This window comes from Phoca vitulina, unplaced genomic scaffold (genome assembly GCF_004348235.1).
Source record: "Phoca vitulina isolate PV1807 unplaced genomic scaffold, GSC_HSeal_1.0 scaffold76, whole genome shotgun sequence".
NCBI lineage: Eukaryota > Metazoa > Chordata > Mammalia > Carnivora > Phocidae > Phoca > Phoca vitulina.
Window position 1 is genome coordinate 2,217,772 of NW_022589779.1, and position 17,613 is coordinate 2,235,384.

Genomic DNA, 17,613 nt, shown 5'->3' on the forward strand with positions numbered 1-17,613 from the left:
TACCTAAGACTCTGCTTAGCTATTAATTCCATGAAGAGGCCCTTCCTGGCTTCCTGAATGATGATAAATGCCTTTGTTATACATCCATGCACCAACCTGTAGTGATTCTTTTATAGGACATGCCCACTTTACTGCGTGTCTGAGACCCCTCAAACCTATAAATGTCATGAAAGTGACAACAACCAGCTGTGTCCTTTACCACTGTGTCCTGTGCATAGCATGGTGCTATGGCATTACTGGATGAATGACTGGATGAATGACTTAATTGTGTTCCAGGAACAGGGGATGATGTGTGCAAAGCCATACAGGTTGGAATTCAGTGCCACATCCTAGAATAACAAAAATTATGGATGTCCAAAATAAGAATGGGCAGGGAAGAGTTTTTAGAGATGAGTCAGAAGAGGTTGGTTGTTAAGGGCCTCGAGTGTAACCCTACATGGTCTGAACTTCACTTTGGAAGCAGTGGGAGGCCAGAGAAGGTGTTATGTGGGGGAGGATAATAATGAGGTTTATCATTCAGGATAGTCACTCCGGAAGCAAGGTGGAGGATGGAATGAGCAAGAAAAAGCTAATTTAAAGAACAGTTGGGAGATGTTCCAGTACTATGAATGAAAAATAATAAAGGCTTTTCTGAAGTAATCAAGCAAAAGGGCTCCATTCAAAAGGCATATCTGAGATAGAATCTCCAGCCGTCGCTGAATAACTGCATGTGGGGGTGGATGTGAAAGATGGTGCCATGGCCTAGCTTGGAGGGCAGCTGGATGGGGGTGCTATTAATGGAACTGTGGAATATGGAAAGAGAAGAGCTAGTTTCAAGAAAAAAAATATTTTTTTAAGATTTTATTTATTTATTTGACAGAGAGAGAGATAGTGAGAGCAGGAACACAAGCAGGGGGAGTGGGAGAGGGAGAAGCAAGCTTCCTGTTGAGCAGGGAGCCCAATGAGGGGCTCGATCCCAGGACCCTGGGACCATGACCTGAGCCGAAGGCAGATGCTTAACAGCTGAGCCACCAGATGCCCCCCAAGAAAAAAAATATTAATGAGCTCAGTTTTTAACATGTTGAGAGTTCCATATGCCTATGGGCATCTAGGTAGAGTCTTCTGTACAGTTAGAAATGAATAAAATTCTTAGCTTGGTAACTTATTGACTGTGGATATGGCTGGTATTGTCCAATTGACTACATTAACTTCCAGTTTATGTACAAAAAAGACAAACTTTTCAAACTGTCAGTGTTGTTTTGATTTCATGACTTTTGCTTCTTTGGGTCACAATTGGCAATCAGTTGGCAATACTTCAAGGGAGAGTCTCCATTAAAGTCACTTACTGGTTATTTTCTTTGATTAGATACATACAGGTATGCCAACCGCACCTAAATTCTGAGGAGGTAATGATTTTATTATAGGTAGCAATGCTGTTCTCTTCTTCTCATTTGTGAGTTCAGAAAGGAAGTGTGTCTTATTCTTTTTGTTAAACTTAGTGCCTGGTCTAATAGGAACCCAAATTAGTGGATGGACGGATGAATGGATGGATGGATGAATTTATAATCTGATGGCAGAAATATGGGATGCTTTCTGGAGCTAATCACTTAGGAACTGAAAACCTTCTATCTTATACATAAATACCTATGTGACTCTTCACTGAGCTATTGACTACAACAACAGGTAGAAGAGATCACCTTAAGTATTTTTAAAATGGCCTTTTGTCATATCATTTTTTCTTGGCAGTACAAAACCACCCTGGGAATTTTAAAGCTATGGGTATAAAAGACAATATTTCTTGATACATTAACCTTCAATATTGTCAAATAAAGGAGGAACATTTAACTTAATTGTTACAGAAAATTCTTTCGCTTGGTACTGTCCTAGAAGCTGGTAGGTAGGTACACAATCACACTCTTTAGGAAGATAACCTTATGGACCATATGAAGAGGCTGGAGGAGAAGAAATGACTATTTGAACAGAGGAGAGATGATGATGAGGGCTTAGAATAATAGAATAGCAGTTAAATGGGTAGAGCCCATTAGTTAATTAATAAATTCATGAAATATTTATTCACTGTATTATACCAGACTCTGGGGATGCAAAGGTGACCAAACTTAGATAAGTTCCTACCCTATAAGAGTTTATCAATAAGTGGAAGAAATGCACATTGATCAAATCATGACACTAATAAATGTATAACTGCAGATGTGATAAATGTAGTATGGGAAAGGAAAAGTCAGACTGCACACAGCATCTCAGAGGTAAAATTGACAGGACTTATTTGGTTATTGAGGTATCAATAAAAGACACGTCTCCTACTCTTCTTTCCTGAAAGAATATTCAAACTGATTTGTGTGGCAGAAATAACATACATGAAATGCCACCAAAGAAGGCATATTCGTGACAAATTGTGTAGAACAAATTAAAATGACTTTTTACCAAAAGCTTAGATCAATAAGCTATGAATTTTAAGTTGCGACTTTGCACCACTTATTTTTCATTGCACCGTTCAACTGGAATGATAGTACTTTGCTGATGAGATACGGTTGACTCTAGATCTCTCTATTTTGATTTTTCTTTTCAGATGTTGCCAGAGCAATTGAATTATTGGAAAAACTACAGGAGTCTGGAGAAGTACCAGTGCACAAGCTACAATCCCTCAAAAAAGTGCTTCAGAGTGAGTTTTGTACTGCTATTCGAGAGGTATGACACTAAAATTTTAATCCCTTATATTTAGCCATATGTCTTCTGAAGAGAAAACGTGAATTTTCCACACAAACAGTTGAATAGTTAAGACTGGAGCTACATCTAAGCTTTCTGTTTTTAGCTGCTTGGACAGATGATAAAGTATGATTTAGTCTGCTAAATTCTTAAATTAGATCCAGTCGGGATTTATACATTCTTTTAAAACCGAATATTGACCTTATGGTACCAGTGGAGGTCACTGCCTCAGCAGGTAACTCTTACTTGCTTGTAGTCTAAGTTATTTAGTGGCCGCATGAAGTCATATGGAAATTCAACTCAAAATAGTCATAATTCGTGAGGGTTGAGCTTTTCTTAAAAGAACACTCAACTGAATCTTAGATCAATCTGGAAGAGTAACCTCCTACAGACTAATGTTATAGTTATCCAAACATTGCTGTCTAGTGCAATAATGGAAAATCTCTGAACAGACTGATATGCGCTTCTAACAAATCTTTGTAATGCTTTCCTCACTAGTGGGTGCAAGAAACCTAATGTAAAACAAGTGTGTAGAAATGACTGAATTTTGTATTGACTTGTGGTGGAATTGACTAGTCCACTAATGAATTTAATTGGTTACAATAGAGTTCATTTGGGATGTATATGCTATATTGTTTTTTGAATAAAATAATATTAAGTAAGCCCATCATTTCTTCCCCATCAGGTACTAAGTAATAATTCATTACTGAGAACCTAGAGTCCATAAATCCAGCATATTTGCTCTGCTAGAAGTCCCCAATAATGAATTATCTACTGTCATCCTCTCCAAAGCTGGTTGAACCCAGTGATTACCTGGAGAGTTTGTTCTCTAGTGGAGGACATACACTTGACAAGGAATACTTGTTATCAACTTCCCTTCCTCCTTGCAATTCTACCTGTAGCTAATGCACTTATTTTTACTTCAGCAATGCTAATATATGAGTAGTTACTGCATGGGAAAGACCTAGGTGACTAAGATAGAGACATACAAAACCTCTTTCACTACAGATTTAAACTATAGCCTATCCAGTGTGGTTACAATTTAGATTTTGCTGAGATTTGACTTAGACTGGGCTTGTGCTAAATCTTTATCAGGTGAAGTTGTTCCATATTTAATTTTTGTTTATAATGAACACAGCTTAAGTATATAACCATAATTGTGTCTCTAAGTTCAAAACTATGAATTTAACCAAAGGCTGAAAGGAAATTTCTCAAAGTGTAGGAGTTCTCGGCCACCAGCTGCCCAGTGGGAAAGGAATAGATATGTGGAAACCCCGTGGGCCACTCTCAATTAAATTCCTGTAGTCACTCTGTAGATCAAGGTTAGATCCCCTATACACTCTTTTCTTCCTTCACAGAGTGCTACTCCTCTGAGATTTGATGGCTTATTTTTCATTTTTAGATATTCTATCATCTCTTTTACTTTCCACAGAACTAACTGAATGATAGGACACATCAAATATATAACTCTGCTCACTGGGAATATGGCATATGATCAATGCAAAGTCTCTACCTTCATGGAATTTACATTCCAGTGAGAATATGATTAAATAAATATGCAATACAATGTCAGAGGGTGACAAAACTATGGAAATAAATAAAGCAGGGTTAGGGGAAGTAGGAGTAAAGCTCTATTAAGCTGGGGTGGTAAGAAAATAACCTAACTGAAGTAAGGGAACATGTCACAATTATAAGTGGGGTATGGTTTTCCAGGCAGAAGAGACCACAGATGCAAAAATGAAGAATGATCTTAGTCCATGGAAGGAATATCCTAAAAGCCAGACTGTCTGCAGTAAAATAAGCAAGGTAGACTTCCCCGAGGCAGCCAGAGCGCAGATCATGTAAGGCCTCGCATGCCATGGTTGGGACAGTGGATTTCAGTCTAAGCATGGGGGAAAGCCCTCGGAGAGTTTTGCCCTGACCTGATTAGATTTTTAAAAGCTCCTTCTGCCTGCTGTGAGAGAATACAAATGTGTGGGCAAGAGAAGAAACAAGAGAATGCAGGAACCAAGTAATGAGAGATCAGGTGAGAGACTAGATGATGGCAGCTTGCAGGGTCAACAGTGTAAGTCGTGGGAAGTCCTCAGGTTCCATGTGTGCTTTTTGAGAGTAAAGTCAACAGGAATTGTTCATGCTTTGGGTACATGGCGGAGAGATACAAGTCTCTATTGCCTTTTAGGTTTCAGCTTGAACATTTGGATGAATGATTACATAATGAGATAGGAATCTTAGCAAATGGACCAAATTTGGACTGTCCAAGAGCTCTGTTGTAGACAAGAGTAAGTTGATGATGCATTTCAGACATCCAAGTAGAGTCTGAGTCTGGAGGTTGGGGGAGAAGTTGGGTCTGGAGATGTAAATGTGGTATGAATGTCTGTTCAAATAAATGCACAGGCCTTTTTCTTTAAAGAGTTTGCTAAGGAAACAGAGAATAAAAGTAAAAGAGAAAATAAATATTAAGACATTGTATTGGCATTATAAATATATCTTCCAAACCCTGTCTGTGGTAAAGTGTTCTGTGTGTATCATTAGTGATCCATGTAAATCTATAACTGAACTATGGGCAGTCCAGCAATTTCAGAGGGAAACAGATGATATAATTTGTCTGCCTTACATTTTATAAATCTGGACTCATAAGATTAATTTAAGTTCATAGTAATGTCCTTATAATAGTTTTGTCCTTAAGGGCAATGCATGTTATACAGAAATTTGTTTTCATCACTTCATCTTGACTCACATTCCACACTAGTTTTATGATATTGTTCATATGTAAGTTTGGAATGTTCCTCGTTATTCTCATTATGTCACTCTACATTAACTGGGAAGTAATGGTAAAAATAGCAATATGTATTCAACAATTCTGAATCATAGAAGAGTATTGTATCTCCATCTAGTAAAAAGTTCTTCAATACAAATGTAAAATATGAACCCATGTTGCCAGACAGGTGAATCCACAAGCCAGGAAAGAAAAGGGCAGCTGGGAAGTATGACGATGTACAACAACAAATCTCCAAAAATTAAAGTGTTTTGAGTCAAGGATCCTTTCCCTCCTGGTCTCTTGGGTCCTGACTATTATGCTGACATGAAATCTTTGAAGTTATGGTTTCTTATTCAAATTATGCTCAGAATCTCTGTGGTTAAATTCTTTGATTTTTCAGGAATATTTGATAGTTAATACTTCCCAGTGTGAAAATTATGAATTTGTCATGACAGGTAGAGAAAAGACAAAGAACTACAGGGGCATCATCCTTAGTTGCGCTTACCAGAGCAAAAACAGGCACAGGTCATTGTCAACAAGACTGTAAAGCCTAAATTATGCTAAAAAAAAAATGAAGGACAATCAATTGCCAATATTTAAAATTGCCTTACACAAGTGTAACAGTGGTTACTGTTGCAATCCCATGTTTTGCTTTACATTTGGATGCAACCACTGAATCAGCTCTTAGCCTATGGGCAGCACTTATATGGGAAGAATGGTTTCATGAAATTTTATTTTGTTTTTTGCTGAAAATGAATGATTAAAAGAGATTCGATGTTTTCTGTCCTTAACTATTCTTCTGTAATCTCTAAGAAAGATGGACAAAATCATGTTGAGCTCAGGACTGAAGCAAGACCATTTATGTATATAACTAAAAAAGGCACTGATCTATTAATAAATAAGTTTCACTTGAATGCCAATCCGCACACAGCTTTAGTCACAGAATACAGGTAGTAGTTGGCAATACTTACCTTGATGTTGTGTTTTATGCTGAAGGATCTTAAAAGGACCTGATTAATAATTAAATTGTACCTATTCTGGGCAAATAATTTTGAAGTACATGGCAGATAAATGGACTGACACATGATGCTGCTCTTCCGTAGTGAGAGGTACCAGCTGACAAGAGAAAAGTTCACAGAACTTTTTGAATGAGAGATGAAATAAAAAAATTTTATGGTACTGATATTCCCAGTAAGGACCATTTCTGCAATTTTAAGTGGCTTCTTCAAGTTTTAGTTCCTCACTCTATTATTTAGGTTGCATGACCTAAGTTTATAAATTGAAATATAAGGAAATATATGGGTTGAAATATAGGGATTATAAAACGTTGACTTCTGATAAGAGAATTTCCCATGAGAATTGAAGGGTGAACTTGAATTGAATTCAAATAGCTCGATTGCCAAGAGATGAACTTTTTCCTGACACTTCCTGTTCTTTGTGCCTCAGAGAAAGAAATCAATAGTATATGAGTGGTCATATTTTAAGAGGACATCCAATTTCTGCAACAAAGTTCAAAGAAATTCTTTCTGAAACTAAAATAATAAAAAAAAACAATGAATTTATCTACCATCATCATCTTCCAAGTTTTACAACATTCAGGCTTCCTGCTTTCCAGGGTGATGTGCTCATTGATCTGGTGTTTGATGTGCTGCTGAGAGCGGTCTGTGGCAGGGACTTGCTCCCACATTTATGACTATCATATGCATGTGTGAACCAAAAATGCGGAACTGAATGACTGTCACCAGAAACTGTCTTCCCTGGCCAATCACCAGATGCTGTGTGTTGGTATGCTCTCATGTAGTAGAACTGTAGATTAAGAAAATAATCCAGCTCCATATGGAATCATTCTGTGATAGTCAGTAGGATTGTTGGAAAACATTCCCGTTCTCCTCTACTTCTTAGCACGTGTTACAGTTGGACTTCCCCAAACTCCTTAAAGCAGGATGTGGTTATAACAACTGCTCGGCGAGGAAAATGTGAGTGGAAATGATGTGGGTCACTGCCTGATCTCTCATGACTTGGTGAAGCCTTTGAATCAGTACGTGATATGCTGTGTTCCTTCCCCTTTGCCATGTGACTAGTGATGTTCTACCTGATAAATGATCAATCAGCCTGGGCTGCAGAGGGAGAAAATGAGAAATACAGGCTTTAGCCAAGCTTTCACAAACATGTAGCCTGAGCAAGAAATACACCTTTGTTACTCTAAGCCTCCAGGATATTGGGGTTATGGTACCACAACATAATTCAAGCCATCCTGACTGATAATACACAACCATCAAGCCAAATTTAGCTTGGATAAGTTATAAGCAGTAGCAAACAACCCTTTAACTGCTGTAAAACAAAATTAATTTCTAAAGTCTATGTTGTTATTTTCAGTAAGCTATGGTAAATCTTTTTAAAACTATATGAAATTCGGGGCGCCTGGGTGGCTCAGTCGTTAAGCGTCTGCCTTCAGCTCAGGTCATGATCCCAGGGTCCTGGGATCGAGCCCCACATCGGGCTCCCTGCTCAGCGGGGAGCCTGCTTCTCCCTCTCCTGCTCCCCCTGCTTGTGTTCCCCTCTCTCGCTGTGTCTCTCTCTGTCAAATAAATAAATAAAAATCTTTAATAAAAAATAAAAAAAAAAAAACTATATGAAATTGATAACCAATATAAGTACGCATGCCCATTGGGTGGCTCATAAATTTTAAAAATTGAGATACTTAGTTCATAGATTTTGCTTCTAGGTTATTTTCCATTTGCTCCTATTCTCATTTTTTTTTCTCCCTGAGGATGGAGCTCGTTAACCCTCCAGCACCGCCTCCCACCCCATCTAAGTCTTACACTGTTGCTTTATAAAGGGGTTTCTTTGTTTTATATACTTAAAGTTGTAAGCCACTTGGCTTACAGTCTGCTATTCAATCGCTCTTAGTCTCCAGTGAGAGTCTTTCCCTGGAAGGATCTATATATTAGGAATTATCATCATAGTGCCTCCCACCAGTAATGTGTGAAATGTCACTGTGAGGCGTCTGTCAGATGGGGCGGGGGTGGGGGGCGGTGGGTAGCAACATCGTTAGAGCAGTGTTGTAGTCAAGTCAACCAATGTTTAAATCCCAACTTGGCTACTCATTTCAGACCTCTCTAATATTTTATTTGTCAATTTTAAATAATGGAATGATGCCATCAGTCTTGAAGTGATTCACATAATTAGAGATCATACATGTAAAGTCACATAGCACAGAGTCTGGCATCCAATAATTACATAATTAGAGGATGCTATTGTAATTAAAGAGTAGATTCCCGAATTATCACTAGGTAGAGTGTTTTGGTAAGTCAGGACATGGAAAATAGATGGGAAGAGAAGTGTTAGTTTCTATAGGCTAGATTTAAGAAAACCCATAAGACTAATAGACATATTCATTGCCCCAATGTTAGTCATGAAACAAAATAAATTGAACATTGTACCCTAATGCTACAACCATATGGGACATACCATTATGACACACATGTTTGTTTTTGGTGCTGTTCTGTACATCTTAATCTACTGTGTGGATGAAAATGTGGACAGTAAATGTAATCAGCTTTATGAGAAAACTAATGGTGGGTGGTATGACAGAATACAGATTTATAATTAGCTTAAGAAAACACATACATGGATCAATACTGACAAGATGAGGTGAAGTTAAGGATACATAGGAGGAGAAAAGAGAGTGGGAGGAAGGGAGAGTAGAAGGGAAGGAAGGTAGAAAGCAGAGAAGGAGAGGGAAGGAAGCAAACAAGAAAGGAAGAAAAAGACGGGAAGGAAGGAATGAAGGGCGGCAGGCTAATGTGGAATCATGGCTTAGCATTGTGTATTGGAAAAATGGCAAGAACATGGAGTCATAAAGAGCACCGACAACGAATTCTGACAACCTGGACTCAAATCCTTGCTTAGCCATTTAATTATATGATCTTGTGCTCATTACTTAACTTCTATGCTCTTGGTTTTGTGTATCCTTGTTTTTTTAACATAAAATAAGACAATAATAATTTTATGGGGCTTTTGGGAAGGTTAAATCAAATGAGATTAAAAAGGATAAAATACCTTGACTAACACCGTGCCTAGCTAAAAGAGGAAGTAGTTACGAAATGGTAGCTACTCTGGTGAAAAATTCAGTGGTTTTAGTGACAATACAGTAACATTTTACTGTGTTCTAATAGAAATATTAGTTATAAATACAGAGAATAATGGTTCTGTAGTTATCAGTCATCCAAACAAATGAAGAATTTTTTTCTCAATAGGAAGATCACATTTTAAGAAAGATGTTGACAATCTGGAGTGGTTTTAGAATAAACCAGTATAGTAAGGAATCTGGAAACCTTGTCATTTTACAAAAAGTTAAGGACTTGGTGATAGTTTACCACAAAAGAAAAAAATAGTGGGTAATATATTTGTCATTTATTATTTGGTAAGATAAAATGAAAGGGAAGTAACCAATGTGGACCACTGGGTGAAAAGCAGATTTCAGATAACTAGCAATAACCAGCAATGAGCTCACTTACAATGTAAGAAGCTTCCTATAACAATAGCAGAGGTTAGATGGTCATATTTCAGATCATTTTTGCACAAGAGTTTTTAACTTAATGTCACATATAAACTTCATGTTGTAGGTGAAGTAAAAGCAAATATGTTTATATGCGTTAATAATGTATATTTATATACTTACATATAAATATATATAAATTATAGAATTTATATTTATTTGCCTTATTTTTGTTCCCTTCCATTTATGTGCAAAAGTTTTATGGCAAAATATGTTTTTAATGTTTTACCCTAAACATGGATAGAATGGCATGGATTCATTATGTAAAATTATCAATCTGTTATATAATGGCATCTAGAATAGTATTACATTCATGGGAATTAACAAAAATGTGTCTGACATATGTTTGCACATATCTCTTTCTGTTCATATTGAATTTAGCTCAAGTGGCAGATGACAAAAGAAAGAAAGCTTGATGGCTCTTACATCTCCCTTGATTTTATTTGCACTGCCAAATGTGATAGGACATAAAAGCTAGATTGTTTCTTGTGTGATAAGTTTCCTGCCAAGAAGAGCATGAAGTCAATAAAGCTTATTTCTGAGCATCCTGAAAATACATCACACGTTAGAGGATTTTTATTTTCTTTACCAAAACTTACATTTGTCCCAGCGTGTCTTGACACGTCTCCAAGCAAAAGGAACCATAAATAATTGGGGAAAGCTTGATCAAATCAGGTACTCTAGAAATGTTTGAGCTGGTGGGTTGCTCAGAACTACAAGAACAATAAAAACCTAAAAGAGTGCCTCTGTTCATTTGGTATAACCTACTTCTGAACTCTGACATTTTGCTCATCTTTTGAAGCCAGTTATGGTGAAAATAGCAGCTGTGCCGTTCCTGCTTGGCATGCAATTGATGAAAACTATGATTGTTTCAGTAAAGCTCTGATTTTTATCTATCCTGTGAGTGCTCATGGTCCTATTGAAGTCCCTGTGTGTGTGTGTGTGTGTGTGTGTGTGTGTGTGTGTGTGTTACCCCAGGGATACTTTAAAGACCAAGTTCCAACGGTAAAAAGTTTCTTTGCTCTGCAAAACTCCTAATGGAAGAAAATTCTTCATACTCAGTGTACGTGTGGAATACATAGGGAGTTTCACTTTTTATGAAGACTTACTACTTTTCAACATCAGCATGCATTAGTGTCAAAGACTCTGACGATTATCCTAAAAGATGCCTTGCCTCCTCTGTGAAAAGTGGTCCAATATTTTCAAAGCCATATCCTAGAACCTCTATATTTTTTAAAGTTTTATTTAGAAATAGAGCAAACTGTGTGCTTTTTACTGTCAAGAGTTTTTGATTTTGGCTTTCCAGAGGATAAGTGTTAATGCACTTTGTTGAACTTGGGTCAGAAATTTCACTTTATTTATTCATTTTTTTAAGTATTTGATTTATTTTTGCTTGTATCTTAGAACAGTTTGACAAGAGAGGTTCATTTGTGGCTAGACTTTCTTGTAGTAAAATCTAAAATGGCTGTAAGAAGGAAGCTAGTCATCAGATTCCAGATTCACTGTGATCGCTGCTAGAAACGTCTGCCATTTTGGAAGGAGAAATTAGAGCTGAAAACTTGTGACCTTTTCCAGAGCTGAAGGAGGGATATCTGTGACGGGAAAGGGAGTTGAAAATGAGAAAGCCTTGTCAGTTTAACCATGGGACAGAACTATAGCAACTGGAAAGACTGCAAAACTCTTTTAAAGGTTACTTCTGCTTAGATGATTTAAATTGAAAAAAGATTTCAGACGTCTTTCTTTCCTGACAGAGGCTGCATTGTTGATGCCAACCTTTCTAAAAATAACTTTATTTGCCTCGAGGACACGGGATTTGGTAGGACCTAAATTCAACTTGAAGTGTCTTGAAGAAAGTTCAGGTGTCTTGACGCAAGCCTGTTCTGCCATAAGAGAGTTTAATTCTGTTTGCTTTTGAAAGTGATGTGGGCTGCAACAACTTTGAGCCCTTGCTGGTATTAAAACAGATTCAAAATTGATTGAATACTAAAAATGACATAAATATTTCCATGTAAAAGATCACCCCAAACTTTGACTTCTTCCAAATCAAACAGGCTTCTCATTGAAATATATTTTAAGCAGACACAGAATTTTCTTCTTTTATATGATTTGGTTAATTTGATTAATTCTTTTCCAGGAAGCAGCCATTAATTTTTACAAAAAAAAAGAGTCACATCATCTTAATAAAATAACTCAGTGTCAAAAGCAAAAAATGGAACGAGCACTTACACACATGGCTGTATTTTTCTTGGGATAACACCATAACTTTATCAGATTCTCAAAAGGGCCCATGATATATCCTTCTACTCCACTTCTCAGAAAATGAAGACTACTCCCTAATAAAGGATTCTGGTATCAGTTGAGATACAGTACTTGACTAGTTGGTCTCCATCTCTAAGATCCTTCCAATTCTATAAATCTGTAATTACATAGCAAGTAACCTATGTTTTTCTTCACATAAATGACATGGAACTATATAAGGCTGAGCATGTATGGATGGTAGGAATATGTGACTATGTGAGGCTGTGTATTATTGGGGTAGGGAAGACAGATACGATGTAAATTTTTAAACTGATAAAAATAATGAGAAAAATAAATGTACTCATTGAGTTTTTCGAAGAATGTAATTATAATTTTATCACAGGAAATTGCAAAAACAGAATGACTAACTCATGGGAAACAATTTTTAAACTAAGTTATATTTCTGCAGCTTTCTCAGGAAAACACATTTGTAACAATGTGAGGAGTGTTTATAACATCAACATGTCACTTTCTGGTAGCAGGAATGGGGTCTGTATGGCAGGAACCATCAGAGACTGTAATTGCACTAATGGGTCATTGATCTTAGGATGTCTAAACAGACCCTCACAAACAGCCCATAATGACTCTGAAGACTGTTAGCATTCACTATTGGGTAAATACTCAGCTCAGGCTTTCTATTTGCTGTAACAAATGATAAAATAAACAGTTCATATTTCTAGAAGCTTGTAATTGTATGTACTTACATAGTAGTTCAAAATAATAGAGTCCTCAGAGAAGTTGTATTTTATATCAGTCAGATAAAGTGAACATCCTGTCTTCTCTTGAGATCATAGGACTGGAAATCAGAACTTCTATTTTTGGCACCATGGATGACAATTTTTTTTTTCAGTGAACAAGTCATTTAAGCTTTCCTTGCTTCAGTATTGCCCCTGTATGTGTAGTGTAGACAAGCCCATTTGTACAAGCCATCTTAAGTGAATGTTAAATTACAAATTGTCATTTTTAAGCTGCTTGCTATTATCCCTTGGGTGTGATTTGCACATTAGTATCACTTATAATTCAAATATATGCAAGGTTATCATTAACTTCCTCCCTCCCTTCCTTCTTTCCCTCCTTCCTTCCCTTTTTCTTTCATACAAGATTTAGGGCTGGCTACTGACCACGACATCTTGTATTCATCGTTTCCTGGTTTTTTATATAGTCTGAGTGCTTGTGTATTTTCCTCAAATATATTTATTTCATTTTTTAAGATTTTATTTATTTATTTATTTGAGAGAGAGAGAGAGAGAGAGCAAGTGAGCATGAGCTGGTGGGGGACGAGGCAGGGAGAGAGGCAGAAGCAGACTCCCCACTGAGCAGGGAGCCTGATCCGGGGCTCAAGGAGGGGCTCCATCCTAGATCCCGAGAACATGACCTGAGCTGAAGGCAGATGCTCAACCAACTGAGCCACCCAGGCACCCCTCAAATATATTTATTTTAATTGTATTTGTTTAAAATATCATAAAAAGGTATCATGCTGCTGAAATCTTTGGGGATGTCCTTTTTTCACTTAATAGCATACCCCTAAGATTCAATCATCCTTTATTGTGTTACTGTAGTTCACTTATTTTGACTGTTGTGTGATATTCCATTGTGTAAATATACTACCATTTATTAATTCACTGTCTCATTGATGAACATTTAAATTGTTTCCAGGTGCTGCTATTAACATACGTGCATTTCTTGTCACATGACCAAGACTTCTTTTGGGTTCATATCTAGATCTGGAATTTCTGGATCATAAGGTGTAAAAAATATTCAACTTGAAGAAATAATGCCAAACAATTTTTAAACTTGGTTGCTCTGGTTTATAGCCCAACAAGCAATATAGAAGTTGTGTCATCCACATTACCTCCAACTTGGCATGGGAGACATTTAAACTTACACTAACTGAATATACTAAAATAGTATCTCGTTGCAGTCATCATTTGTATTTAATTGATCACTACATAGTTTAATACCTCTTCTCGTAATTATTGGCCATTATGTTTTTTTCTGTGAAAAATCTTTTCATGTATTTTTTGTTGATTTGTGTTTATTTTTTTAATATTTTTTATATATATTCTTTTTTTTTTTAAGTAGTCTCTTGCCCAGCATGGAGCCCAACACGGGGCTTGAACTCACAACCCTGAGATCAAGACCTGAGCTGAGATCAAGGGTCGGATGGTTAACCGACTGAGCCACCCAGGCGCCCTTTATATATTCTTCTTATTAATTTTTTGCTGGTGATGTAGCTCCTACGTTATAACTTGTCTTCAAGATGTCTTTCATAAATAAAATTCTTAATTTTAAATATTCACATTAATTATCTTTTCAATAATCAATGATTTGGGGGGCTATCTTACTTAAGAAATATTTCCTACCCCAAAGTCTAAAAGATATTCATCTGTATTTTCTACTAAAAGTAAAAATTTTATTTTTGAAATTTATGTTCTTAATCCATCTAGAGTTGATTTTTTTTTTTTTTTTTGTATGTAGTATGAGGTAGGGATCTGATTTTGTCTTTTATCTATAAGGGTAACTATTCACTGTTCTATTTATTGAATAACTCATAAATTTCTCTGTGATTTGCCATATTTAATACACACCAGACTATACACATGTATCTGTTTCTGGGTTTCTGATTAATTGGTTAATTTACCTAACCTTTCATTAATGTCCTACTTATTTCTTTTGGGAGAGTCAAGGTAATGAGTATCGGGTGAGGAGCATAGTTTTAATCCTAGCTTTTGTTTTATTAGGAGATTTATGACTGCTTATTGTGTGTGTGTGTGTGTGTGGAAATTGATGAAAACAAACCATTCATGCATCAATGAACAATGATGAGTATGTGCCATAAACTAAAGATTATTATGATAATTCCAATTCTCTTTTTTGCACTAGAGGTCCAATGGGGGAGAATAACACAGTTTAATGTTTTCATACAGAATAGTTTCATATGCATAATTTGTGGGTCTCTTTCAATTCCTTTCATCAAGGTTAATTAAGGTTTTAAGTAAAGTCATTTATCTTATTCAGCTGAAGGCAGAGAATGTTTCAGTTATCACAGCAAAATTAGTGCCTACCACAGTATCTGCCAAGTAGTGAGCATTTAACAAATATTTGTTGGATGCATAAGAAATTCATTAAGATGACCTTTTTATTAGTGGACAAACATATACTTGACTTTCATGGGTCTTGATTTTCAAATGGGACTCTGAGCTCATACAAATCTCAGGTAAAACCTGATAGCACCTCTAGTTCAGAATAAGATCTTACTTACATTAAAATGGCTTCCAACCTTCAAAGATGATCAGTGATTATAACCAAAAAAATTTTTTTTACATTTTAAAAATTGTTTCCAACTATGAAAACTGACCTGTAATTAAAATAAAAATTTCAAAGTTTTTTATTTATTTGGATAAATGTATACATTGGTATGGATGTGCAAATATGTAACACATTGGTCTTCATGTGGTGAATGTATAACTACTGTATTTGACATAAAATCTAGTAATGTGTATAATGTGAAAAAGGAACCTTAGAAAGCCCCTAGTCCTGTAGTTGTTAGACTTTGTCTTTCAAGCTAGTTAGTGGCTGAGTTAGTATCAGAGCAAAGTTTCCAGAATGCTAGTTCGGTTCTAATTCCCCTTGCTTTGGGCAGTATTTCAGAACATTCTGAAATGTGGAAACAACGAAACATTATTTCACTACTTATCGGTAATGAGCCAAAATAATGGGAAAATTGCATCATGGTTCCCATTTCCATAATTCTTATTCATATCAGTGTTCCATGTGTACCAACAACACTCTCTTTTTTTTTTTTAATTTATTTGACAGATAGAGAGAGAGACAGTGAGAGAGGGAACACAAGCAGGGGGAGTGGGAGAGGGAGAAGCAGGCTCCCTGCAGAGCAGGGAGCCCGACGTGGGGCTCGATCCCAGGACCCTGTGACCATGACCCGAGCCAAAGGCAGACACCCAACGACTGAGCCACTCAGGTTTCCCTACCAACAACATTCTTTAAAATTTTTGCCTTCTAGTTCTTTCTTTGCTTCATTTAACACAAGACGACGCATTGTGGTTTAGTATTATATCCTCTCATATATTTGTAATCTAAATATCCTGGAGGCAATGGAAAAATTTTAGTTACTAATCATTGTGTAATTGGCATTATATCACTGAAAGGGTTATGATATTTCCAGAAAATTTCAGCCTCTACTGGAATAATTTAGTATTTTTAAGATCAAACTTTAGCAAATGTGTTTCAGAATCTATCACAAATATGTGTGCCTATTCAAATATGCCTTTAGTCCTTTTCTTAGAAACTTAGTCCTAGAGGCAGCAAAGCCATTTCCAACAGATAGCTGTATTAGGGCGAATGCCTGCTCTCCTAGTTAGAGAAAAGAAATCTATTACAGGTAATCTTGTCTTCCAGACTACTTTGTTTTCCTCATGTCTACCTGTTGATTATATAAGAGATGTCAAATATTTATTAAGCCTGATACTTGGAAACCTTTTGAACTGCATTTTCTCCACATTGTTTCCCATGATCAGCAATGGGGCCAACAGAGATATAACCTCTTCTCCTCAGTCTTGCTTCTGGAAGGGTGGGGCCAGTGACCAGGGACACCAGTGACAGGGAATTCATGGAGGTCTGAATAGCCAACCAGAAGCATCACCTTGATGACAGTGGACAGATGTGTATTTTCCATGTTAAATGCAATAGTGTCCCTCTTTATTTAAGGTGAAGAAAGAAGAGGGGACTTAGTCTTTCTGGAACATCCAGTAGAACAGATAACTTCTCTCTCACTGATTTTGTAGACATCATTTCCTAAATAATTTTCAGGTCCTATCCACTTGGGGATATCAATACAGGCATGTGGTCATAACAAGGATGACAGTGCCACACACATCTTTCTGAAGAATACTTGTGGAACATAAGCCCATATGGAGTCAGCGTGGGCAAGGTTACTGGCAGGGTAGCAAAATTAAAGAATCCTACTCCTGGAGTTTCTAACTGAAAGGATATTCTGTCAAATTTGTTTTATGACCACCTGCATAACTACCAGATATTTTTTACTCCTTATTTCAGAAAGTGAATTATAACTGGGTTCTATTAAAGTTTCTTTGAAAATCATTCCATTTCCTCACAGACGGGACAGTAATTACTTCTGTCTCTAGGATAGAGACTAGCCCACCACCACTATACATTAAGAGAATTGGGATTGCTAGACATTAGCTAAGTAAATTAGACTTTCCACAAGGTAAAAAAAAAAAAAATCTTTTTCCCACACATAACAAAGATCTGTGTC

General features: G+C 36.6%; 1 protein-coding gene across 2 annotated transcripts in view; it reads left to right on the forward strand.

Annotated features, from left to right (window-relative positions):
• LIN7A (lin-7 homolog A, crumbs cell polarity complex component) overlaps positions 1-17,613 on the forward strand; it is a 119,108-nt gene that overhangs the window by 39,443 nt on the left and 62,052 nt on the right. For both annotated transcript variants that reach the window (XM_032393767.1, XM_032393766.1), the window contains exon 2: positions 2,567-2,685. In XM_032393767.1, coding sequence (XP_032249658.1) covers positions 2,567-2,685 — 119 coding nt within the window. The remainder of the gene's footprint in view (positions 1-2,566; positions 2,686-17,613) is intronic.